The 27,662-nt window shown below is 38.5% G+C and overlaps 1 protein-coding gene across 3 annotated transcripts in view; it reads right to left on the bottom strand.

Annotated features, from left to right (window-relative positions):
• The window catches only part of atp8a1 (ATPase phospholipid transporting 8A1), a 345,629-nt gene that overhangs the window by 279,172 nt on the left and 38,795 nt on the right, over positions 1-27,662 (bottom strand). For 2 of the 3 annotated variants that reach the window (XM_060824479.1, XM_060824487.1), the window contains exons 2-4: positions 10,832-10,946; positions 6,595-6,694; positions 3,415-3,513 (exon numbers count right to left, since the gene is read on the bottom strand). In XM_060824479.1, the coding sequence (XP_060680462.1) occupies positions 3,415-3,513; positions 6,595-6,694; positions 10,832-10,946 (314 nt within the window). Of the gene's footprint in view, positions 1-3,414; positions 3,514-6,594; positions 6,695-10,831; positions 10,947-27,662 lie in introns of those variants that run through there. The other variant, XM_060824506.1, reaches the window with a different exon arrangement.

Below are 27,662 nucleotides of genomic sequence, written 5' to 3'. Positions count from 1 at the left end.
AATCAGTCCTTGCCTTTCCAAATACATGTAAATCCTGTCCTTCAGGATTTCCTTGAACAACTCCTCCCCACAACCCCCCCGCCCCCAACCCCGCTCCCACCAATGTCAGGTTCACTGGTCCATAGTTGCCTGGCTTTTTCTTACCACCTTGCTTCAACAGTAGCACTACGTTAGCCACCCTTCAGTCTTTCAGTACTTTACCCAACTATCAATGATCCAAATATCTCAGCAAGGGGCTTAGCAGTCATTTCCCTAGCTTCCCACAGAGTTCGAGGGTACATGTGATCATGTCCTGGGGACATCCAGCACCATCTCTTCTATATTATGGACATTTTTCAAGATGTCACCATCTACTTCCCCACATTCTGTATCGCCCATGTTCTTCTCCACAGAGAACACTGATACAAAATACTAATTTAGTACCTCGCCCATCTCCTGTGGTTCTACACATGGGCCGACTTACTAATCTTTGAGCACCCCCATTCTCTCTCTAGTTACCCGTTTGTCCTTAATATATTTATACAATCCCTTTGGATTCGCCTTAACCCTTTTTGCGAAAGCTATCTCATGTCCCAGTTTTGCCCTCCTGATTTTCCTCAAGTATACTCATACTGCCTTAATACTCTAAGGATTCACTCAATCTTTGCTGTCTACAGCTGACATATAATTCCTTCTTTTTCTTAACCAAAACCTCAATTTCTCTAGTCATCCAGCATTCCCCACTCCTCCCAGCCTTGCCTCTCACCTTAACAAGAACATACTGTCTCTGGACTCTCATTATTTCACTTTCGAAGACTTCCCACTTTCCAGCCATTCATTTACTGCTAACATCTGCCCCAATCAACTTTTGAAAGTTCTTTCCTGATACCGTCAAAATTGGCCTTCCATTAACTTTGAACTTCAACTTTTAGATCCAGTCTATTCTTTTTCATCACTATTTTAAAACTAAGGAAATTATGGTCACTGACCCCAAAGTACACCCTCCTGACACCTCAGTCACCTGCCCTGTCTTATTTCCCACGAATAGGTCAATTTTTGCACCTTCTATAGTAGGAACATTCGCATACTGAGTCAGAAAATTTTCTTGTACACATTTAACTAATTCCTCTCTATCTAAACCCTTAACACTATTGCAATATCAGTCCATATTTGGAAAGTTAAAATTCCCTATCACATCCACCTGTTCATTTTGTACAGGTCATTCGATCCCAGAAGAGAATCCAATGATCCAGAAGTGTGAACCCTTCATCCCTGCTCCAGCTCCTCAGCCACACGTTCATCTGCTCCAATCTCCTATTCCTAACCTCACTAGCTTGAAGCACACTGAGTAACTTTGATACTACTACCGTCAAGGACCTCTTTTTAAAATTCCTGCCTAACTTTCTATTTTGTCCCCTTCAGAATCTCATCCTTTGGCTTCCTATGTCGTTAGCTCCAATATGCACAACAGCCTCCTGCTTGTTCCTCTCCCCTTTCAACACATTCTGCACCCACTTTATGATATCCTAGATTCTGTCTCCAGGGAGGCAACATTCCATTCTGATTTCTTGCTGCCGGCCACAGAAACATCTGTGTGTATCTCGGATTATAGAGTCCCCTATCAAAATCAGTCACTTGGAACCTGATGTACCCCTCATGACATTGAGCCATTTTCAGTACCAGAAACCAGGTTATCTGTGCTATGGTCCCCTGACAGTCCATCACCCCTACATTTTCCAAAACAGTATATTTCTTTGAGATGAGGACAGCCACAGGAGACTCCTGCGTTACCTGCCTTCCCCTCCTACCTTTCCTGGAGTTTATCCATCTACCTAGCTATATCTGCAGCTTTCCTCCCTTTCTATACCTGCCATCCATCAAATCCCCAGCTCCTGTAAATTCCTTATTGCCTTCAAATGTCGTTCCAACTGAGTATGTGATTTGAGAGGATTCACAACCAAAGGCACTTCCTAGTGACATAATTATCAGTAAAATGGAAACTCTCCCTAAACTCCCACATCCGACAGGAAGAGCACATCACTCTACTAAAGGCCATCTTTGATCCTTCACAATCTGCAGACCCAGAAAATAGCAATGTCTTATTATTCTTAAAAAAAAAACACTGCTCTAGTCTAAGTCAGTACTTATTGTTGGTATTTTTAAAATTTAATCAAGAGACCGATCTCAACATAACATGTAATCAAAAAGAATCCACTCTACTCACTACGGTAGATTTACAGCAAGGTTATACTTAAAAACTATGCACAGACCTGTTCCTGTGCTGTGAGTTCTCCCACACAGGTTCCTCCAAGGTTAGCTGTGAATTTCCCTGTGTTCATTTTTCGTAGACACACACCGAGTCGAGAGATACTTGAACTCAAACAGCAAAGGCAGCAACTGTGCAGGTTCACTGCTCTGTCAGACAGCTGTGCAGGTTTCTTTCTCTGACCATGTAGTCATTGCCTTTGTCTGTCTTCCTCCTTTTTAAAGTGCCGCTGTTTTGTTATTTTCTCTCCCCAAAGTTCCAAAACAATGCAACAGCACACAAAACAGTAATTGTTGCTCTTGGAATTCTAGGAAATCACCCCCATCACCTAAAGTAACTCAAAAAAAAAGGAACCGCTCTTACAGTGCTTATCTCGGTCTCTATCTTTGATTAGTTAGAATGCTGTCCTAACATTTCACAGTTGATGCTCAAGAATATTGTACTTTGTATTATTTACACCTAGAATGTTCTGATGTCTTCCACGATGCCTCCAGCTGAATGGAAGCTAGAAAGAGAAGCAGCCCATCATCAAATCCAGATGCGGCCAATCCCCCAAGTTCTGAAATGATTGGAGACATACAAATTGATAAAAAGTAAGCAAGCAGAGGTACCTGCTCTCCTGACTGGTTCCACTTTCCACTGCTATGCAACATACTTCATACAGTCATTGCACTTATTTTCCAACATTGCATGGTAGAGATGCTTGATCGGGTCACTGGGTTTGTTTCCCAAATTTTCCATACACTTTGAAATGAATTTGTTTAGTAGGTGCTGAAGCAGCCTTCCATCCTTGAGATGGTTCATGCTTTGATGGTCACTTCTGTATTAAACTTGACCTGGCAGAGCTCAGGAATCACACTGTGGCATGGCAGTTTCTGCTGTACTTGCTGCGGTTACGGGCAGTGGTTTAAGAAGGATTCACTGGCCTCTTTTGTTGGAGTCTGTTTCTCAGCCCAGCTGAATTTGCAGCTTCTCCTCACCACTACTTCACAACTTAACAATCCAGGATCATACTAACTCAGTAGCTTAGATCATTTCAATTAAACATTTTAACAAGACTCTTCTTCCTCAATATTAACTATCCCCAACCAAAGTCTCTTATCTGAACAAGTTCCAAACATGCAGAAAAATAATTGCTTTAAGATGATATTAAATGGGTGATTGCTTACAATATCTTCTATGATTTCTTTAATGGCAGCCACAAGAAGAATGAATAACAGCGGAACCAGTGTCGTGTAGCGGCCAGTTGGAGAAACATCAGGAATTTGCTAAACAAGAGAGGAAGACAGGATATAAATATACAAAATACCATCCTGCTAAATGTTATAGTTGTTTCTATTTGTACACGTAATGTTACAAAACACTGAGCCTGGACATTTAGTTTACTTTACATTCAGAGATTAACTCCAGAAATCAGCACAGTCGAGGCATCAAGAGTGGTGAGACAGAGCTGGGCACTGTCAATCCATATGGATAAACAGATCTTGTGTTTTTGAATAACGCCAACACACAGCAACACTTAGAAAAAGTACAGATTGAGACAAGGAGAGGTTTGTGGTGATGATCAGAGGGAATGATGTAAGAGTTGGGGGGATGGTGAGGTGGATATGGCAGCTTGGTGTAATTGTAAGAAGTTGTTAAACACTGGGACCTCAATTTTCCAATGACTAGACAGTAATTTTTCCAGCAGGAACTGTTCATGGGGACCCTGCAAGATTGCTATCACAGCAAACTCTGTAGAAATTGTCTGGGAAATTGAAGATTCCGTAGGACAATTCCTCTGTACCTAGAACTTGTGAGTTTCCATTTAAATTGGAAATTTCAGATGGTTCCAAAAACATTAAGTAAAATATTTACTCTGAAAAAGTTAAATTATAACATCCAGAGTGTAACTCCTGAGTACCAATTTAACAGACCTATCTTTTTTACTTCAGGTCTATCCCCTACCTCCCACGCCAACTACACCTCCCCCAGACTGATTATATACCCATCCTCTCCCCAAATCCCCCGGACCTGACAACCCCACTCTGCTTCACACGTGAACCTAAACCCTGATAACCTCATCTCCTACCATGGAGTCGAAACCCCAATCTATTCCCTTCTCCCTGGACTGGAAGGACATGGATATGTGTGCACACAGTTCCACGGGACTTAATGTCTCCCACTCACCTTAAAAACTGCATTACTGAATTGGTTCTTGGATCCTACCAACTAGCACCTAACCCCCTTCCAATTGGTAACCTACTCACTTTGTCCCACAGCATAATATCCCTCAGAATCCTCTTCCCTCCCAGCTGGCATCCAGGCACCCACCTGCCACCCAATCCTCCAAGAATCCAAACATCACAATTACCAAGCACTTAACTTTTTGACAGAAGGTGTCAAAGCAGCTGTCTACATCTTTAAATATCAGATTGTGAAAATAGGCATGGTTTGCCTTCTTCTGACAGCTCTATACTACCAAAGAACTGTCAGAATAGAAACACAGTTCCCTATTTTTGAAGGAGTGCTGATCAGAATGTCCTCTCAATAGTGCTATCTCCCTATTTCACAAAAAAAAGGGATGGAATGGCATCTTCCTGCGTTTGTAAATCTTCAGAATACTTGGCAAAATGATGGAACCATATAACAGCAACTCCACTCAGCTGACAACATTGGACAAGCATAGGATGAGAATTGTGCTGTCAACTGCAACAAAGACTGCAGATGGAGTAAGAAGGATGAGGGGGGAGATTACAGCAAGAAGGTCATTTAGAACCATGAAAAGGGCTCTTTCAGTTCTTTGGCAAGATGAAAACCTAATTAGAGGGGTTCACAAATGGAATCACAGAGGTGAGCATGGATTTTATTTTAAGAGGCAATCACGCGTTCCAGTAGTTAAGGTGACAAAGGGACTGGATTTGGGAGGAAGAAAGGTTGCATTCATATTTCTTTTTAAGAGAACTGGGTGACACTGACAAATTAAAAAGAAGGGCACTGTACGCCAATAAAAAGAACCATTAACAATATCACTCAGTTATCCAGGAAAAGAAGGAATCTTCAAATAATTTGAAGTAGGGGAACCTCACAAACCACGTATAACTTATTTATAGTTGTACCAAAATGGAAGTATGCCATTGCTCACCTTGGAAAGCAACACTGAATCTTTCATGTCCAACTGGACATGACAGACAGATGCAAGTGTTGGTTAACACTTCATCCAAAAGATGACATCTCTATAATGTGGCACTGTTACACCGCTAAATGGGAATATTAGCCTAAGATGTGCTTACAGGAGCCAAATGCCACAGAGGCACATGACTATCAAAAAGGAGCAAATGAATTATATTTATTTTAAAAAATTAACATGCGTTTTTGAGTTTATATATATTTAGTTCTAATTTTAATTTATGAATTGAGTTGTACTTTTGATGTTATCAAATTATTATTAGTAGCAAATTATTAATGCTATGTTTAAATATTCAAAATTGGGGAATAAAATCTAAATTATAATTTGTAAGCTTATGTCTGGTGTTAGTGGAACTCCAGTTTACTGATTTATTAGTTTGCTATTGCTGCTGTTGTATATTTGGAAACTGGCACTGACTTTAAATGTTATGACAGAGAAAGCAGATCTATTTCTTCAATACTTCATCATATGTTGAGGATTTCACTTCCATTAGAGAGATAATTATTACATAGACAAATTCAACAGGCATTTTGGTGGTTTCCACATTGCAGACAAAAGATAACTTGCATAGATCAAGGTCATAACCCCACTTAACTTCTGGTTGGAGTGATACGTAGTAATACTTACTAACAGCATCAATTCATTGGATAAATAATTCCCCTTACAATCTCAATTACCTTACATTTATATGTATTGAGACACATCAGCCTTTCTCTTGTCTGTTTCTTTAATTTATCAGTGTCACTTTGAATGATATACATTTGCACATGCTGGATCTATATTACATTATGAACAACATAAATTCTTTATTTTTGTATATTCTTGTCATCTAGCAGTTGAAGCGCTTAAGCACGATGCCAACAACAAATTCAAATTATTTGGCTACCTACTGTTCTCAAGAATTAGTTTCAGGCTACATATTAGAAGAATTAAGAAGAAAAGAAAAAAAAGCACACCTCTGTTCTGGAAAAGGATAACAATATAAGACATACTACATCCAGTCAACAAAATCACAAATCAGGAAAACACCATTGCTACAGTTTAAATTTTTGAATGCAAGGGTGTGGGGAAGGTGAAGAGTGAGGATTTTATCTAGAATGTTTTACTGAAAAACATATGTTTCATCGAATCAAAAAGTGGGAAAAAATATTTTGATTTATGCATGATTATGCAAGCTTACCTGGAGAAGGGCTATGAAAAGGAAAAACGAGTTGGCTGCTCTCCTGAACTGAGAATATAAGAATCTGGGTAAGAATGTAAGTGGATTGTATTTTGCAGTGCTAAAAAGAAACAAGACAGAACAAATTAATTCACAGATTTTAGGCCAACATTTACTAAATAGAATGAATTTAGATGGTTGGTAGGTAGGTAGGTAGATAGGTAGATAGATAGATATGTTATATACATATAGCTTCATAGGGGAACATTTGTGTCTTCATAAGCTTTATTTGCATACAAATGCAACTGGACATACCAGTTATCAAACCATGTATTTGTAGGAATATGTAAATATATGAGCTACAAGAGGATAGAGAATAAGCAAATATTATTTTACTGCTATTTTCAATGGGAGAATTTAATCTAACTGCAAGTCACTTCAGTCAATAATAGTCAAGCTTCAGCTCATAATCTGATGAGTCATAAAGCACAGTGCACTAATCCAAACTCTCTTAATAATTCATTAACTATACCTGCTCTATGGAATATTCTGCACACTTCATTATGCAGTGTGTATCTGAACACATTAAATTCAAATTGTTCTCATCAACGGTTCACACAATTATTTGAGCAGGAACTTGGCATTGTAAACACATTGCTGCTATTTCACAATTATTATTACGGAAATTAGACAATATTACAACAGGTACGACATTTTATTTTGAGGTTTCTGCCAGATGGTAGTCAACTCCTTTAGATCTGGTTAGGTTGCAAATTCTAACTAGTGATACTAGATTAAACAGAGGATAAGACATGCTGCATGATGAACTGGTCTGATCTAAGCTCTTGCAATCCTGTCATATGCAGTCATAAAAGGCAGTGGTCGATTAAATAACTCAATGAAATATAAGCCTTCCAAATATCCTCATTCTCATTGATGAGGGAACCCAGCACTGTAGTGTGAAAGATCATATTGACACATCTGCAAGTCTATGGGGTAATTTAGCATGGCCAATCTACCTAACCTGCATATCTTTGAATTGTGGTAGGAAACGTAAGCGCTCGGAGGAATCCCACACAGACACGGGGATAACATGCAAACTTCATGTAGACACAGTCACCTGAGAGTAGAATTGAACCCGCGTCCCTGACACTGAGAGACACTGTACCACCCATAATGTGGTCTTCTCTACACTGGGGAGACAAAACGCAGACTGGGTGACCACTTTACAGAGCACTGCATTCGGTCTGTTAAAAAATAACCCCAAGCTTCGAGTTGCCTGCCACTCCAACATATCGTCCCGTTCTTGTCTCAGGCTTGCTGCAGTGCTCCAGCAAGGCTCAGCACCAGCTGGAAAAACAGCACCTCATTTTCTGCTAGGGGACTATGCAGCTTTCAGAACTCAATATCAATTTCAATAATTTTAGGGCCTTAACACCATCTTTTATCTCTTCCTCTTCGGATGCTACCTGACCAGCTATGCTTTTCCAGCACTTGCACTCCTCACTTTCTCCTTGTTGATCATTTGATCCTTTCCTGGCCCATCTCTTATCATCAGTGTGAATACCACCTTTTCTTGTCATTTAAATACTGTGGCTATGAGAGCAAGTAGGAAGGTAGGAATTCTGCAGTGACTCCTCAAAGCACAAATTAGAATGTGTGATGGAATACTCTCCATTTGCCTGGATGGGTGTAATTCTAAAAACACTCAAAAAAACTTGACACAGCTCAGCACAGAGCAGCCAGTTTGATTGACACCACATCTAGCACCTTTAATATTCACTCCATTCATCACTGATGCATGGTGGCAACAGTCCATATTAATTACAAGATATGCTGTAATAACTCCACTTCCAAGCCTGCAAGCTCTACTATCTAAATGGACAAGGTAGCAAGTACATGAAAACACCAACATCTACAAGCCCCATACCATCCAAACCTGAACTATATAGTCAAAACTTCATTGTCAAAAAAAATAATGCTCACATCCCAGGAACGAATTTAAAAAGTAGCCCAGCTAGACTGCTGAACTTCTGCTCTCCCGCTCTCCCAGAGGAGGTAGTGAAATAGATACTTCTCCACCTAGTACTGAATTAATTGTTTACTCTATTATAATTACTATAACTGCTGGTGGATATTGTGAATCCCATGAACAATTTTAATCTTATTGCATTTCAAAAATAGCAACTAGTGTTGCAAGTTTCCCAAATTAAACATCAATGATAGTGTGATTTCTTAATTTGCAAAAAAAATTACTGTTGATTATTACTAACACAGAAAAGACCTGCATTTATAGTTCTTCCAAAAGGTTAAAAGTCACCTTGAATTCATCTAAGCTGTCATGTGGTGAAGAAATAAACTGTGACTAGTACAAAAGGCAGCTTCTTTCTTTAAAATTGCACAGTGAAAAGGAAATGGCAAGAAACTATATGTGTCCCCTGCAAATTGATAACAGTAGTGCTGCAAATTTAAGCAAATAAACGATAGACATACAGAATTACTTTGAATGAATAACAACAATAGGGGAAAGATTCACACGCCAGACCTACCAAGGGAAATATTAATCATTGAGGCAGGAACTGAAAAAGTAATTGTGAGCAGATAAAGTGATGAAGGAACCAATGGCAAGGATCAAAATCCCCAGGTTCAGATTGTTCTCATCCCAATTTAAAAGAAGTAGGTGTGAATACTTTCTGACCTACATTGTCTTCCAAATTTCTCTCTCAGGATGATTATTTTAGATTGGAAAATTACATGCCACTATTAAGAAAGGGAAGAAGGGGAAAAGCAGAATTTTTAAAAAATCACAGAATGTGGACTTTGCTGGTGAGGCCAGAATTTATTGGCTATCATTAACTACCCCTGATGTTAGCGAGCTGTTTTTTTGAAGTACTGCAGTCAATTTCATGAAAACAATGCCGTTTTAGAAAGAAATTCCAGGATTTTGACTGAGGGACACCAATTTAGCTCTAAGTCAGGGTGGTGTGTGGCTTGGAACAGAACTTGCAGGTGATGGTGCCGTCATGTATCAGCTGCCCTTGCTGCCATTAGGTCAGGTCTTTCTTGCAGCTTTTTATTAAGTTCAAATTTGACCATCTGGTATGGTGGGATTTGAACCCATTTTCCCAGTAAAATATGGTCCTTATTACCACTACACTCCCCCCTCCTCTTGGGCAAAGAAATGTCTATAATCTTACTGACTAAATCCCTTCTAGAGCTTCATACAAAATCTCCTATAAGAGACAGTTACCTATTGGTTCAGCTTAAGGAACTGAAAACAAACTCCTGACCTGTTAGATTAATTAGCTGGACGACACTTGGGATAGGGGAAAATACTTCAATTGGTAGAATGCAATGAGTAGTGTACCAAAATAGTCTGTGTTGTGGTCTTAAATATACAGGGTATGTGTGAATACCATAGATGATGGTATAGAGAATTACATATTACAAATAATCCAAAGCAACATTTTAAGCAGTGAAGATTAAAGTGAATAATTTAGGATCAGAAGTAATAGGTAGAAAATGGGTGTAACTGGGGGAAACTGAGGTTCTAATACAGATAAGAGCAAGGGTGTTCCTAATGGGTACTAAAAGGTACTTTCTAAATAGTGAAAAACAATACATAGTAGAAAGATAGCAATCGAGAAACAAGAGAACCTTTGAGGGGGAGTAGGACTAATTGACTAGTCCCAATAAATATGGTCAGCTAGTTTCGACCTCCACTAGCGTTTCTTTAAAAATAAATTCACGCATCCAATTTCTCCCTCAATAATTTCATTTCCTATATTATCAACTGATTAGTTATTAAAAAACTTTGGTAGATCTCTGTGACGATTCTCATGCCCAAAGATTTGATGCTGACGTTTGTGCCATTTTCCTGGAGTTATATGACAAAGTTATGTCAGACAAATGGGATTGTCCACATAGAAATTCTCAATTTCATTTCTCCACTTCTCAATGAGTAAGAAAAGGCATTAGACGTATTTTCAACATTGCACTGTGCTTCAACTCATATACAGACCATCATTAACTTGTGGGAAATATATTGGGACAGGTTTTCATTTATATTATTTATAAACAACATTAGTAGCTAACTGTGGACATGAAAATCTTTACCTAGATGGGATAATGCAATCAATGTGACACTTGTCATAATATAATACAAGAAGAACAAATGTATGCTCAGATGCAGTCTAAATAGGAGAAAATCAAAAAGTTACAGACTTGCAACAAAAAGTTAAATTAAGATTATTCTTACCTGACATGATTGCTACAAAATTTTATAAGCTGAGGTCGATTAATAAATATTATTCTCATATCCTCTTGATCAGCCAGTGAAGTCTTTTCAGAAGCATCCTCAGTTTTCTCATAGCCTATAAGACCAAATCAAGTTTAAATGACAAATTCCCGGATAAAGCAACTAATTTGGAGTTAATTAGCAGTTTCAAAACAAAAAAGAAACTGAATCAATTCAGATGATGACACAAGGCCAAAGAGTATAGCAAGGTGGAGAACTACGTCATCATTCCCTAAAAATGCTTCACAGGTAGTACAGGAAGTCGTCCACAAAATTAAAATGGGACTCTTGACAGAGCAGGTTCTCAAGTCAAATAACTTTCCACATTCTCAATTTTCATAACATTCTTAAAAATTTTTTTAATCACTTGGACATTAGTTCCAAAGTGATAATTAAGTTCCTTTAGGATAGACTACGCTCACCATGAAGGGTCATAAATCTGAAATGTCAAGTGTTTCTCTCCATAGATGCCAGTCTAGTTGAGTATTCCCAACATCTGTTTTTCATAAGAACCAAAAGAAACAAAACAGAAACTGTTGGAAAATCTCATCTCACCTCACCCTATTTTTTGCTCAGTTCTGAGGAAGGGTCACCAGACAAGAAATGTTAACCCTGATTTCTTTCCACATATGCTGCCAGATCTGCTGAGTTTTCCAGCAATTTCAGTTCTTGTATCTGTTCTTCTTACTTTATCCAGCATCTGTGATATTTTACTTGCGTGTTAGTAAGCCAGTAAGTGTGAACATTGATTTCCAATCATTTAACGTTTCTGATATTTCTGATCATAGAACAGCCAGAAAAACCATCATATATTGGCAATGTTCTTCTCCTGCTTCTAATTTGAAAATTTATTTTCAAAGAGAGGTCCATTAAATTCATTATGTCTGTGTTTGTAAAAAATCAAGAGCTAAAATTGAATAACTGGGCAGCATGCAATTCTAAACTCAAAGAAAATAACAGATAAATATTTGAAATAGAATAAGTAAAATACACTGAATACATTCTTAAGTGAACCAGATATGATTTGTGCCTGAAGCTGCAGATTTCTTTTAAAGTAAATGCATACCAAAAATCAAAACCAAAACAAAAACAAAGCGATAGCTTATATTAAAAAAAATGGAAAGCAGAAAAGAAGTAGAATATATAATTTCACAGAGCACAATAGCCAAGTATTTACGTCATTAGACTGATCACACCAGTTCCTATTGGTCTTCAAACAAACTAGCCTTTAATTATGTGCTTATCCATAAGACTATAAAAGGAAAGGGTAGAAGTAATCCATTCAGACCATTGGGTCTGTTCTGTCATTCAGTGAGATCAGGAATGGTATGGTACTCCCTTTCGCCACTTTCCTGTCTTTTCTCCGTAACCCTGCATTCCCTTGCTGATTAAAAATCAGTTTACCTCAGGCTGTAATATACTTAATGATCCTACCTGAAAAGCCCTCTGTGGTAAAGATTTTCCCAGATTCACTACCCTCAAAAGAAATTCCTCTTCACCTTTGCTTAAATGTACTATCACTTATTCTGACATAATGCTCTCTGGTCCTAGACTTCCCCACAAGGGGAAATACCTTTCCATATATGCTCTGTCAAAATTCCCCAAGAATCATGTATGTTTCATGAAAGTTGTCTCTCACTCTTCTAAAAGTCCGATGAGTACAGGCTCAACCTACTCAACCCGTCCTCCTAAGATGTAGTCCAACTACACCTAGCATCAGTCAAGTGAACTTTCTCTGGACAACTAGTAAATCTTTCCTTAGATAAGAGCCTCAAATCTGTTCACAGTATTCTGACAAGTGCCTTCTATACATTGTTTTACTATGATAGAAACAAAATACTGTGATAGAAACAAAATACTGTGAGATGCTGTAAATATGAAATAAACAAGGGGAATGTTGGAGAAACTCAGCAGATATGTCAGTATTTGTGGAGAGAAACAGAAAGTTAACATTTTGAGTCTGGTATGACTCGTCTTCAGAACTCTTACTCAGATCGACTTCACCTTAAACCATATCTTTTCAACTTCTCTTACTCTTAAACTATCAAAATGGTGCCGGATTATAGGGACAAATGAAAGCTTTTCACTGTAGTTTATTGTATTTCACTGTAAAGTACAACCAACAATAAATCATTTACTCATTCAACTTTTATACACTATTCCCTTTGAAGTATAGACCAACATTCCATTCATCTCCTTGATACCTCCTGCCAAAGAACAACATTCTCCACACCGTTAAAAATAACTGTGTATGACATTTTCAATTATAGTTCACTTTGTCAGGACTCTGATTAGGTTGTATAACAGATGTTTTTTGATATCTTCTGAAAAGAAAGTAAACCAACTTAAACAGGTGACCCATTGCATCAGAGAAACAAAGTTTTGTTTCGAGCCAAATGACCCAGCTCTAATTTTACACATTTCCTTTCAGCACATTTCAGCGACACTGATATTTGACCTAAATTTGTCTGTCTCTTAGGAGAAACTTTTCTTACTTTTATCATTGTTTTACAAAGTACTTATTTCCATTTATAGATCATGTTCATTTGAACCACATACTCTTTAATCATTAGCACAAAAACGTTTCAGATCCCCATAAAATCTTCATATGTCTAATTTAATTACTATTATTTCTATCATGGGAATGTCTTCCTTCTGTGTTTGACTGACTATCCTTTTCAGAATGATTTAACAATTATGACTTGAAACCCTAATGTAAAGTGTTTCGCAGCTAAGTTATCAAGAAAGAAGTAGGGAGAAGAAAGAGAATCAGTCCATTACCCCCACTTCTTACTTACCAAAATATTATTATTGGTTCTATCGAGTTTTATACACATTTAACTTTAAAATTCTGGGCCATTTACACCCAACCCCCACTCCTTAAAAATAATTAAGTCAGAGCTAAATTCTGCCCTTATGCCTTATTACTCAGTCCTTGCTGTCTGCTACACTACCCACTTTGATACATATAACAATTCTGTTCATAATTATATTTAAAGTGTTGAATAAATTCCAACACACTCATCTGTCTTTTTTGATCAAGTAAGGATTTACTAAGCTACACAACAACGTCAGCTTGAAATAAATACTCCTCTTCCTAGAGGTTTTACGATTATTCTTCAATTTTAAAATCAGAGCTACAGTCAAGGAGGCCAGAATCACCTATGATTCAAAGCATTTTAATTGTATGGTATGACAGAACACATTTAAATCAGTTTCAAATAATAATTTGATGTTATTTTTCTTTTCTATAAACATATAGTGAGGCCAAGATAATGACATTGCTAAAATATAAAAGGCAATGTGAAAGATCAAGACAAGCTCCATTCTTTGATCTCCTTTGTCTTTGACAAATCTGCTCAGTGATTGCATATATTCAAAATGGATGAAAAACTTAGAATCAAATTTAACTTAGTTTATGTTAGTATTGCACTGAGAAAAGATGGACATATCAATTCACAGTAGTATCCATTATTGAATCAGCGTTATGTAAACCTATCTGGAGAGGGCAAGACAACAATTTGTTTAGATCTTGCAATATACTATTTGCCTACCCTATTTTAAAGAATTTACAAAGTGAAATGTCACAGGTACATCATTCCCAGTACAACATGACTAAATCAACAATGAAAATTTAACAGGTTGACTTGCATACCTGTTTAAATTACATTTTAAACCTAAATGTAACCAAAGCCTGGATAGTCAGAAATTGAATGTATCCTGGAAAGTTTGCGTCAGGGCAGTAGGGAAGTCCTAACACTTTGACCACATTGAAATTGTCCACAAAGTTGAAATAAGCCAGTGTCTGGAATCTTTCAGAAAGTCCGCAACTCCATATTACAGTCAGACAGTTCATGACAGACTTGCTTGAACAGTTAAACAGTAAACATTTGGGAAATTAAAACCGGCAAAACTTCTGGCTATTTAGAAGCTTGACACCCAATCACTTACACTGACATCTGATTCACTCACTGAGCCCGAACCCCTCTTGTCTGCTCTTGCAGAAATAGTATTTATATGTTAGTCCAGTTTAATTTCTGGTCAATGACAATCCCACACTGTTGATTGTGGGCAATTCAGTGATGGTAATGTCACTGAATTGGTTAAAGAGGCAATAGTGGATTTTCTCTTGGAGATGGTCATTTGTGCCACACAAATGTGGAATTCTTAGAAATTCATTAATGGGATGTGGCCATTGCTGTCTAGGTCAGTATTTATTGCCCATCCTAAATTGCCCAGAGAACAGTTAAGAGTCAACTGCATTGCTGAGAGTAAGGAGTCTTATATAGCTGGATCAGGTAAGGATGACAGATTTCCTTCCCTAAAGGACATGAGTGAACCACATGGACTTTTCTGACAACTGATGATAGTTCCCTGGTTAACATTAGATCCTTAATTCCAGATTTTTATGAATTTGAAATCCACCATCTGCCACGATGGATCTCAGAATATTACCTGTATCTCTGAACTGATGGCCTAATGGTTTATCATTAAACTATCTCTCCATCCAGATCTTTTTAAATTTGGACATGAACAGCTTCAGTATTAGACGAGTCATAATGGTGCTGAGCATTGTGCAATCATTTGAACTTACAAATGAAGGAAAGTCATTGGTGAAGCAGCTGAAGATGTTTGGGCTTCTGATATCTGCCACAATCTGGTCCTCATAATTGTTTAACTTCTGTATAAGTGAAATACATAGTGCCTTAACACATCATACAACCAAAGATATTATAAAGATGAATTGGTGACAATTAACTTTAAGAATGCACACTAAATGTTTGGTTGCCATGCTGTAAAATTACTATTTTAATATCATTATAACCTTGCCAATGCCTGTTCAGTCTTTCTCCCCTTTGCCTGGATTAAAATTCATTTCTGATGGCTTTGAGGACATAAGAGTTTCAATTTCATCATACAGATGACGCAATTTGAATTCAATTAATAAACCAGGAATTAAAAGTGTGAAACATTGCCAATTATCTAAAAAAAAACACTTGGTTCACTCATATCCTTTCATGAAGGAAAATCTGCTATCCTTAAATGGCTATTCCCCACTCCTTAATTCATGAACATCCACCAACATTTAAGGACAATTAAACAATTGCAATTAATGCTGGCTCAGCCAGAATCATCCACATCCCACAAATAAATCAAACAAGTTTAACTGGAGGCAGCCATTATTGAATCAACTTTTACCTCCCAAACAGAGGGGGCAGTATAACAAAATGCTACATTGTTGGGGCACACTTAGCACCCCCACTTCTGAACTACGAAACCCAGGTTCAAACACCATCTGCTCCAGAAATGCCTAATAACATAACTGAACGGGGTTGTTAAAAATCTTTGCTAAATTAAATTTTATCACAAAATGTGCTATATTTAGTACATATTGAACACAATGTATCATTTGCTTCTCCAGCCAGCAAGACAATGGAGATGATGACTGCTGTCAAAATTCTTAATCGAGAGCCATTCATGTTGATTAACTATTTTGCCAACCAGAAAAAAAATGAGTTTGCACATGGAATTCAATCAACTGAAAAATGAATAACATTGCCCTGGCAATGCAGTTGGCAGACTGGGAGGGCATATTTGCTTTCTGTTCACGTTAATGCAGCTTTAAACAATGCCACCATTGTATCAGTTCAAATTTTGTTTCCATACTAAACTGGCAATGATTAGAACAGTAACTGGAGCTGCAACACTTTATCACCAAGAAACTGTTTTCTGAATTGAAAATACAATCCAAGGTTTTGGTCCACAAGCAGATAATTTTTGTATTGAATCTGAAAATGTGGCTCTTAGTTCAAATATTCCTATCATGCTCTAGACAAAGATTTAATAATGATCTTGTTGAGCTACGTGGAGTGAAAGAAAGTTTCTGTGTTGTTGAGTTCACATCCAGTTAAGGTGGTGGCAGAGTAAAACACTGCAGCTGGAGCTCCTCTGCTCACCACCCACTTTTCCTTTTTTTTCCTTTTTCCTCTTGCTGCAGTTTTTCTTCCCTCCACCCACCCCCTCCCCCCAAACTTTTAAATTCTTAACATATCCCAACTGGAAGGAATGAAGAATAGAATCCGAGATCAGCCTGACACAAAAGACGAATCGCGGCTAGATCGGGAGCAGACCGTGTGCAGCCGAGTCCCAGAAGCAAGTTGTGACTGGACCGCAGAGCAGCAACAGAATGAGCGCAAGCCCAGCTGGAAGCCAAGTTACAGCTGGAGCTGGGATGGAGCAGCGCAAGCTGAGGCTGGCCTGGGAGATGAGTACTGGACAGAGGCCAGCGCAAGGAGGCAGCAAGGCCTCGTGTTCTGAAGCCTGGCAGGTGTGGACCTCAGTGAAAAAGGACTATAACTTGAGCACTTTAAAGCTATTTTTTATTCTCATTCTGGACTTTTTAAACTCTGTATGCCCATGCTAGTCTAAGTTTTATTTTACTATTTCAATTCTGTAACAACACAACGTATCTGTACCTAGCTACCCTGTACCTAAGATGGCATCAAGAGACAATATTATTAACTTTTCACTACATACACTCAAGTGCATGTGACAATAAAGGCTATTCTATTCAATGCTAAATGGCGACTAGTAAAAAATGAGGTCTGCAGATGCTGGAGATCACAGCTGAAAATGTGTTGCTGGTCAAAGCACAGCAGGCCAGGCAGCATCTCAGGAATAGGGAATTCGACGTTTCGAGCATAAGCCCTTCATAATTTTTGTTTTTCCCATATCTGATCTACCTTTAAATGAAAAAATACCCTTAGTAATACTTCGAGAGAATGTAGACAATACCAAGATTAACATTCCAAACTTTAATTCTGTGCGCTACGCAAAGTCTTAACCAGAAGGGATTTATCAAGTTAATTCATCTCTAGAATTATTCGTCAGAGATGAGGATTTTTCTTTTCAAATAGTGGAAATTAGACCAAATGCTGCCAGATGGTGGGTAAGAGTGTTTTAATATTTTGTACAATTCTAATTTTGTTTGAAATGAGCTTAGTTACCATTGAACTGAATTCTGCAGTTTAAGTTCTGAAGTCTCCAGTCTTAGGAAGCGATCTTACAAAGTGATCACTGGAAAACCAGTTTGAGTTTGTTAAGTAAAGAAGAAGCTTAAATCAGTTCCTCTATCACTTGGTCAGATAGGCCCCGTGCATTAGAAACATATAAAGCCTTGTACTCAATGTCGAATGGTGAGGATGATGGATTTGAAAGTCCCTGGGGTCTCCCTATGCAGGTTCAAACTCTGCAAAATGTGTTTCTCATTTCGCCAGATTCCTCACTAATCGGTTTCTGTGGTGTAGTGCTCTTTTTGTATCACCAGGAAAACCCCCCATATGACTAATGAAACATTAACACGCAACGCTTGCAGGGCAATGCTATCATCTTAAAAATCTCTGCAAATGAATGGGCACTGGTTCGTAGCTACCAGAAACATTTTGGGTACCGTGGAGGATACAGTACTTTATTTCTCCCTCTAACTGCATTTTAATTTAGTCTCCTCTTTCCCCTCACTTTTTCGATGATAGCATTGCCCTTAACAGACATTGCTTGTCAATGTTTCATTAGCTACATGGGGGTTTCCTGGTGGTGGAAAAAGTATATAATAAAGTCTTTGCACAACAGTGTCACTGTATAAAACATAACACACACAACCATGGGTAATTTGGGAAACAGGAAAATAAAACATGCCTCCCTTTCGAGGGCCTTCTTTAAAAACATAGAAAGATATAAAACTAACCAAAAAGGTGCGAGGCTTTGTGGCACAGTAGTAGTGTCCCTACCTCTGAACTAGGAGACTCAGGCTCAAGTCCCAACTGCTCCAGAGGTGTGTAGGAACATCTCTGAATAGGTTGACTAGAAAAATTATTAAAAATAGCCAACCCCAGTATGACTTAGAGTGTTGGGTGTTAGGCAATAGAGGAATCTAGGAGATGAGAAATGGGAGGTGCTCTGCTTTTCTTGGTCACTTTTAGGCTGAAGGAATGATTTTTTTCCCCCTGCACAGAAGCATCTAATTATTTTGAGAGTAACTGCAATGTACTCTATTACTTAGGCTCAAGATAGTAACCTTTATTAATTCAATGCATAATAAAAGCAATGCACAAATGAGTAAAATAATACAGTAATTAATAAGAACACAACTTATCTCCTTGATGCCAGTTTGGTCCAGGACAAACATCTGCAGTAAATATTTGAAGTATTGCTTAAGGGTACAAACCATATTCTAGGTGGGAGCTTTCAACGTTCAGCAGCAACACACTGAGTTGGTCGGGTGCTAAAGGAAGTAGCTGCTAAACTGGGTCTGCAGCAGGTGTCGAGGGAGCCAATAAGAGAAAAACGTACTTGACCTCATCCTTACCAAATTGCCGGCTTGTTGTGGACCAGCCAGACCTCCTCAAAACAATTTAAGAAGCTAGCCCAGAACCTATCCTTTCTATTTGTTTTAAGCAGATGTATCGTGAATATTCCAGGAGTGACACAGCTGGTCAAACCACTCCATTTTAAACAAAACAGAATTTGTTTACACACAAACAAAAGCAATTAGAATAACATGACTATTTGAAAACCCAATTGACATGAAAATACAACTTAACAAAGAGCTATTTCCTGCAACATCCCATAAAAACACCCCTTGGCAAAAAATGTAAATTCAAACAGGTTCTTACAGGAGAGAAATGTCAGAGAGAGAGAGAGAGAGAGAGAGAGAGGGAATGCGAGAGAGAACACAAGCGTGAGAGTGCGAGAAAGAGAGTGCGAGAAAGAGAGTGCACGGAGCTATTTTTTGGGTCCCCAGCTAAAACCAAGAAAAATTCCTGAACTGGGAAAACTGACCACTCCCCTTTAATTGTACAAGTGTTTTAAACAATAAAAACCTGAAAGCCTTTTCTGATTGTTAACTAAGGCAGAATCTGTTTGCCATTATTAGAGTAACCGATCCAGACATTTCGGCACCTCTGCCCTTATGACCTGTCTCAAACAAAAAACAAGGACAGAATAACCTTGTGAAAGGAGCAGCATTGTCACAGGCTGCAGAGGTATCTATCCATGTATGAGTGACCATTGTCCCACCGTCACATTGAGAATACCCTCCATCATGTTGCGTGGCACTGTCTCTGTGCTAGATGGGACAGACTTCAAACAAGTCCAGCAACTCAAGACTGAGCATTCATGAGGCGCTGTCGGCTATCAACAACAGCTGAATTGTACTCCAGCACAATGTGAAACCTCAAGGCCCACTCAATCATTACCATCAAGACAGGGGATTAACCCTGGTTCAATGGAGATTGCAGGAGTAGCATCAGGCATACCTGAAAATAAGGTGTCAACCTCACGAAGCTACCAAATAGGACTAATTGCATGCTAAACAGCAATAGATAGAGCTAAGCGATCCTGCAACCAATGGATCAGATCAAAGCTCTGCAGTCCTCCCACATCCAGATGTGAATGGTGGTGGACAATTAAATAACTCACAGGAGGAGGAGGAGGTTCTACAAATATTCCATCCTCAATAATGGAAGATCCCAGCACATCAGTACAAAAGATAAGACAGAAGCATTTACACCAATCTTTAGCCAGAAGTGAATGAACTGTGTCCTCCAGCATCACAGATTCCAGTCTTCACCAATTCAATTCATATCACATGATAGCAATAAATGGTTGGAGACACTGGAAACTACAAAGGTTTTGTGTCCTAAAAACATTCTGACAATACTGCTTCGGCTCCTGAACTTGCCGTTCTCCTAACCAAGTTTTTCCAGTCCAATTACAACACTGGTATCTACCCAGAAATGTAAAAATTGCCCAGGTAGAAACAGCAGGATAAATTCAACCTGGTCAATTACTGCTGTATCAATCTACTCTCGATCATCAGTAAAGTGATGGAAGATGTCATCAACAGTTGCTATCAAGCAGGACTTGCTCAGCAATAACCTGCTCAGTGACACCCAGTTTGGGTTCTGCCAGGGCCACTCAGCTCCAGGTCTCATTACAGCTTTGATTCAAACATGGACAGAACAGTTGAATTTCAGAGGTGAGGTGAGATTGACTGCCCTTGACACGAAGGCCACATTCAACTGAGTGTGGCATCAAGGAGCCAAAGCAAAATTTTGATTAATGGGAATGAGGAGGCAAACCTTGCTAGTTGAAGTCATACCCAGCACATAAGAAAATGATCATGGTTGTTGTTGGTCAGTCATCTCAGCTTCAGGACTTCCTCAGGTGAGTCTCCTCGGCCCAAACATCTTCAGCTGCTCATGAATGACCTTCCCTCCATAAAGGTCAAAAGAGATGATGTTTGCAAATTATTGTATGGTATTCAGTGCCATTCGGGACTCCTCAGATACTGAAGCAGTCCATATCTGAATGCAACAAGATCTGGACAATATCCGCAAGTGGCAAGTAGCATTTGCGCCACACAAATGCTAGGCTATCTCACCACCTTCTCTTGACATTAAATGGGTATTATCACTAAATTCCCCACTATCATCCTGGCAGTTACTATTGACCAGAAATTCAACTGACTCACCACAGAAACAATGGCTACAAGAACAGGTCAGAGGCTTGGAATATTACAGCGAATAACTCACCTCTTGATTGTCCATAACTTAATTTTGTTCTCCTTCCAATTTATATTCTGGATTTACCATTCTTCCTGATAAAGTGAAAAAATTTTACATTTTCCACATTATACTCTCTCAGATTTTTGCCACTCACAACCAATGTATATCAAACTGCTGCATTTTCTTCATATCATACTTTCCTACGTATCTTTGCATCATTTGCAAATTTAACCACTATGCTTTCATTCCCCTCATCTAAGTCATTGACGTAAATTAGAAAAAGGTTGAGTTCCCAGCATATATTGCTGGACAACGCCGCATGTCATAGAGTCAACACGTCATAGAGATGTACAGCATGGAAACAGACTCTTCAGTCCAACCCGTCCATGCCGACCAGATATCCCAACCCAATCCAGTCCCACCTGCCAGCACCTGGCAAATACCTTTCCAAACCCTTCCTATTCATAAACATTATTGCCTTTTAATGTTGCAATCGTACCAGCATCCATCACTTCCTCTGGCAGCTCATTCCATACATGTACAACCCTCTGTGTGAAAAAGTTGCCCCTTAGGTCTCTTATATCTTTTCCCTCTCACCCTAAACCTATGCCCTCTAGTTCTGGACTCCCAGACCCCAGGGAAAAGACTTTGTCTATTTATCCTAGCCATGATTTTATAAACCTCTATAAGGTCACCCCTCAGCCTCTGACGCTCCAGGGAAAACAGCCCTAGTCTATTTAACCTCTCCCTATAGCTCAAATCCTCCATCCTTGGCAACATCCTTGTAAATCTTTTCTGAACCCTTTCAAGTTTCACAACATCTTTTCGATAGGAAGGAGACCAGAATTGCACACAATATCCCAACAGTGGTCTAACCAATGTCCTGTACAGCCACAACATGACCTCCCAACTCCTGCACTCAATATTGTGACCAATAAAGGAAAACATACCAAACACCTTCTTCACTATCCTATCTGCCTGCGACTCCACATTCAAGGAGCTATGAAACTGCACTCCAAGATCTCTTTGTTCAGCAACACTCCCTAGGACTTTACCATTAAGTGTATAAGTCCTGCTAAGATTTGCTTTCTCAATGTGCAGCACCTCGCATTTATCTAAATTAACTCCATCTGCCACTTCTCAGCCCATTGGCCCATCTGGTCAAGATCCTGTTATAATCTGAGGTAACCCTTTTGGCTGTCCACTACACCTCCAATTTTGGTGTAATTTGCAAACTTACTAACTATACTCTTATGCTCACATCCAAATCATTTATGTAAATGAAGGAAAGTAGTGGACCCAGCACTGATCCTTGTGGCAATCCACTGGTCACAGGCTTCCAGTTTGAGTCAGTTCTGTAATTGCTATGATATCCCAGTACCATGTTCCTAACCATGCCTTGGGTTCATCTGCCTTCCCTGTTAGGCTTCTTGCATTGAAATAAATGCAGTTTAAATTTATCAGTCCTACCTTGCTCTCTGTTTTGTCCCTGCCTGCCCTAACTGTTGACTTGCCTTTGTTCTCAACTGTACCAGTCTCAGATTGACCTCTTTCCTCACTATCCCCCGGGGTCCCACATTCTGCCAATTAGACAAGGGCATATTTAAGTATATACTGTTCTCTGCCAGCCAGCCAGCCAGCCAATTTTCTACCCAAGCTGCTATGTTACACCCTACACCATGAACTTCTATTTTCTGCAATAACTTTGATTTGTCAGAGTAAATGCCTTCTGGAAATCCAAAAACAGTCTACAACTCCTCATTATTTTCAGCACACATTACTTTTTCAAAGTAACCTAATAAATTAGGTAGACCTGATTTCTCAAAATCATGCTGGCTTTTCTCGATTGTTTCCAATTTTTCTAAGCACACAACTATAGCCTCTTGCATACCTGATTCCAAAACCTTCCTTGCAATATGTATCAAGCTAAGTAGCCTGAAATTTCCTGTTTTCTGCCTATCAACCTACTTGAATGGAGCAGTCATACTTGCTACTTTCCAGTCTGATGGAACCTTTCCTTCACTGAATTTTGAAACACCACCACCAACACATTTACTACGTCATTAATAACCCTTTTCAAGAGCCAAGAATGAAGTCCACCTGGACCTAGGAACTGGTCAGCTCACAGCTCCAATAATTTATTTAAAACCACTTTCAAAGTGATCAAAATTTCACTAAAGTTGTCATTTCCTTCCACCTTTTGATTTAAACTGTAGAGAAATGTTTTTTGTATCCTTCATGGTGAAGACAGAAGCAAAATATTTGTTCATTTCATCTGTTATTTTAATTATTTTAAATTAACCCTCCATTCTCACCCTCCAACTTTAGTTAACATAAATGGTGTATCCTCCATTTTGAATTATTTTGTTTTTCACTTCAATTAGCTTATTCCCACATAATTGCCCTAATTTGAGTTCCAAATACTGGTTTTAGGCTCAATCTTCTCCCTTTCAAACTGGATGCAAAGTTCAAACTTTGTGGTTGCCTTTCAAATGAGGCTTTTGATTAATCCTATCACATTACACAATACCAATTTAAACATAACCTGCTCTCTAGTCAGTTCCAAAACTTGCTGTCCTATGAAACAATCTCAGAATCATTGTATAAACCCAACTAGGCTGCTACTATCAATTTCATTTTTCAAGTTTATATATTCCCTTTAAGAGGAATCTAACTCAAAATAATGTCATCAGAATTTAGAACATGATCCAAAGTAAGATATAGCATGTGTTTTCCAATTACATTAATATCAAAATAGTTCATCCAGAACCTGAAGTATAAATATCTACATTTTTCTTTAAAAAAAAGGGCAATTCGATTTTTACGAACAAACTAAGGGGCCTTTTTTCAGATTCTCCAATCTGATCAGTATTTCAGTTTTCATTCATAGTTGGATTGCATGCATTAGGAATTTCCCATTCTTCTTCTGCCACTCAATGGAAACAAGAAACTACAAGCTGGATGTTGTTGCCTATCTTGGATATCAGTATACTGCATCACAGAACTTGTACTTAGCACATTCTGTAGATCTGCTTTTTAAACTAGTCTATCTTCTTTTGAATAATTCTTCAAAAATAGTTAGAATACCAAACATACATGTCAATAAACAGCTCTGGGTCAAATATCTGATGCAAATCACATAGGTCTAAAAATAACTTACCCAAAAGTCTTTCTGTTCATTTGCTAAGCCTTCTTGAAGGCATATACATTTTAATGTCAGGGAAAATCTAAAGATTGTCTCAAGTTAAATTTTGAAACTAAGTCAAGATCATGAAATATGGAACTCAATATTAACTAAAAATGTTTCTGTACAAAGCATTCTGAAGTTTAGTCTTCGCAATCTACAGCACAATTATGCAAATAAGTAATGAACATTAATAGGTCCAAGATGCCATGATTTGCTTGTAAAGTTTGCATGCCAGTTTGAATACTATTACTTTAATGTAATAGTCACAGTGCAATAAGAACAGTGAAGTAATATTGAGAAAACAATTTGACATTTTCTATGACTGAAATTTTATGTTTTAAGAAAAATATTTTCCATTTCCATCAGATCCATGCATTTTACTCCAGTTATGCATAATGGTAAATACAGAAATTGTTCTATAGCTGCTAAGTTGAATCACCATATCAAAACTTCGACAAAAGTACCAAATAATTTTTTTGATGTGTCATGACAATGCCTTTGAATGATGAGGAAATGGTATTTGTTACATTTCACCAATACAACTACAGTTACTCATTTCAACTCTTGAAACACTCCTATTTCCAACTCTTTGGCCTGAACTCAGTTTCCCAGTTATTTCTCTTTCTGTATGGTCCCTGTTTCCTAAGCTATGTGTCTGCATTTATCTCACTTTGAGATCATTCATCCTTCTCTGCTCCATGGGTTTGATTCTGAGAACATTTATCATAGTATATCTGTGGACATGGCCTTCCATTTTTGTGTCATGAACATTACTTGCCACTTATCAGCCCAAACTTGAATGCTGTCCAGGTCTTCCGCCATATTGGCAATGAACACTGGAACAAAAAACATTTTGTCAAAAGCTTGAATGTTTCAAAATCTGAACATTACGGTGCAGAGAACGTCACTGAATCAGTTGAAGATGGTTGGACCTAGAACACTGTCCTGAAAACTTCTGGCAGCAATATTCTGGGACTGAAATGATGGGTTTCCAACAATCACAACCATTTTCTTTTGTGGTAGATAGGGCTTCAACCTGTGCAGACTTTTATTTTGGATTTGCACTGATTTGAATTTGGCTCCTTGATGCCATATTAGGTCAAATGTTGGCTTGACGTCAAGGCCCGTCACTCTCATCTCTTGTTCATATTTGGAAACAGACTAAAAGATGTTGGGAGCTGAATGGCCCTGGTGAAATCCAAAACGAATACCATTGACCAGGTTATTTCTGTGCAAATGCCCTCGTACATTCTTTACCATCCAGGATGACTTTTGGGGAACTACTCTAATTTGGCTCTCATTGGATGTTAAATGATATCATTGTCTGGCCAATTTATCTCAAAAGGCCAGATATTCTATGCAGATAGTCTACCATGAACCAACATTAGAGTCCAGATGCAAAAATCATTAATCTAAGGAGGGTTTTAAAATCTATTAATGTCTCTGTTGCCTACATCTTCCATCACTCTGACGATCAACAGCAAGCTGATGCAATGGTAATTGGCCAGATCAGGTGGTCCTTTTTGTGGACAAAACACATTGAGGCAAAGTTCCAAATTGTCAGGTTGATGTCACGACTTTAGCTGTACCAGAACAACTTGACTGGGGTGTGGCACATGTTTTCCATACAATTACTAGAATTTTTTTTTTAAGGCCAATAGCTTTTTCTGAATCTACTTCATCCAGCCGATTTTATGTCACACTGAATAAATCAAATTTGCCAAAGACCATGCATCTGTGGTGTTAGGACCTCAGGAAGAAGCTGGGATGCATTATCCACTCAGTACCTTAGGTTGAAGATAGTTGCAAATGCTTCGGGCTTCTCTCTTCTATTAGGATGTGGACTTTTGAATCATTAAGGATAAGGATAAGGATAAGGATAAGGATATTTCTACAGCCTGCCCCTATGGTTAGTTTTAAATTGTCCAATCACATTTATGAATTCATCAAATGCAATTTCTTACAATACCCTTTGATATACAAAAACCTAATGTATCCTCACTGTATGCCATGAAGATAATTCCCTACCTCATGATCATTAATTTCTTGGACTCTAACCTTTACTGGACTATAAAGTCTATCCAATCCTCCGCTTTATTAATCTCTTGGCAAAACATGTTGGTTATGGTGGTCAAATTACCTCTGAATGTTTATTCACTACAAATCATGAACATTTCAATACAAAGAAGATTTGTGACATGTTATCCACCATGGTACCTCTTAATCCAATTTTCTAATCTAACTTGGCTAATTTGCTTCACCTATCTATGTAGTTTGCTTTGTTCAGATTTTTGAATTCAACTAAAACATTTTCAGCATTTATATCATGTTTCGAACAGTTCTTCCCTAAAGGTCCCTTGACTAGATGATTATTAATTGCACAAATTCAGACCTAAAACAAGCTGTTCCCTAGTTGGTTCCACAAGATACCAATCTAGAAAACCATCTTGAATGCATTCCAAGAATTATTCATCCACAATGGAGCTGAAAATTTTGTTTTTGCAGCCTATAAGTTTAAATTCACTAGGCTTACTGTATTATCCTTATTATATGTGCCTCTAATTTCCCAATGTAATCTCTGCCTAACAAAACAACTAGGGTACCTATAAGTATTTCCATTAGTGTTTTCTACCCCAAATTGTTTCTTATCTACACCAAAATATATTCTGTTGGAATAATTGTTTAGGGCGGCACGGTGGCACAGTGGTTAGCACTGCTGCCTCACAGCACCAGAGACCCGGGTTCAATTCCCGACTCAGGCGACTGACTGTGTGGAGTTTGCACGTTCTCCCCGTGTCTGCGTGGGTTTCCTCCGGGTGCTCCGGTTTCCTCCCACAGTCCAAAGATGTGCGGGTCAGGTGAATTGGCCAAGCTAAATTGCCCGTAGTGATAGGTAAGGGGTAAATGTAGGGGCATGGGTGGGTTGCGCTTCGGCGGGTCGGTGTGGACTTGTTGGGCCGAAGGGCCTGTTTCCACACTGTAAGTCTAAGTCTAAGTCTAAGTCTAAGTAACCATAATAGCTGTATAATAGATCAAAGAC

This window comes from Hemiscyllium ocellatum, chromosome 1, assembly GCF_020745735.1.
Source record: "Hemiscyllium ocellatum isolate sHemOce1 chromosome 1, sHemOce1.pat.X.cur, whole genome shotgun sequence".
Classification (NCBI taxonomy): domain Eukaryota; kingdom Metazoa; phylum Chordata; class Chondrichthyes; order Orectolobiformes; family Hemiscylliidae; genus Hemiscyllium; species Hemiscyllium ocellatum.
Note: the sequence above shows the minus strand (reverse complement) of the source record. Positions and strands in the feature narration are given on the sequence as shown.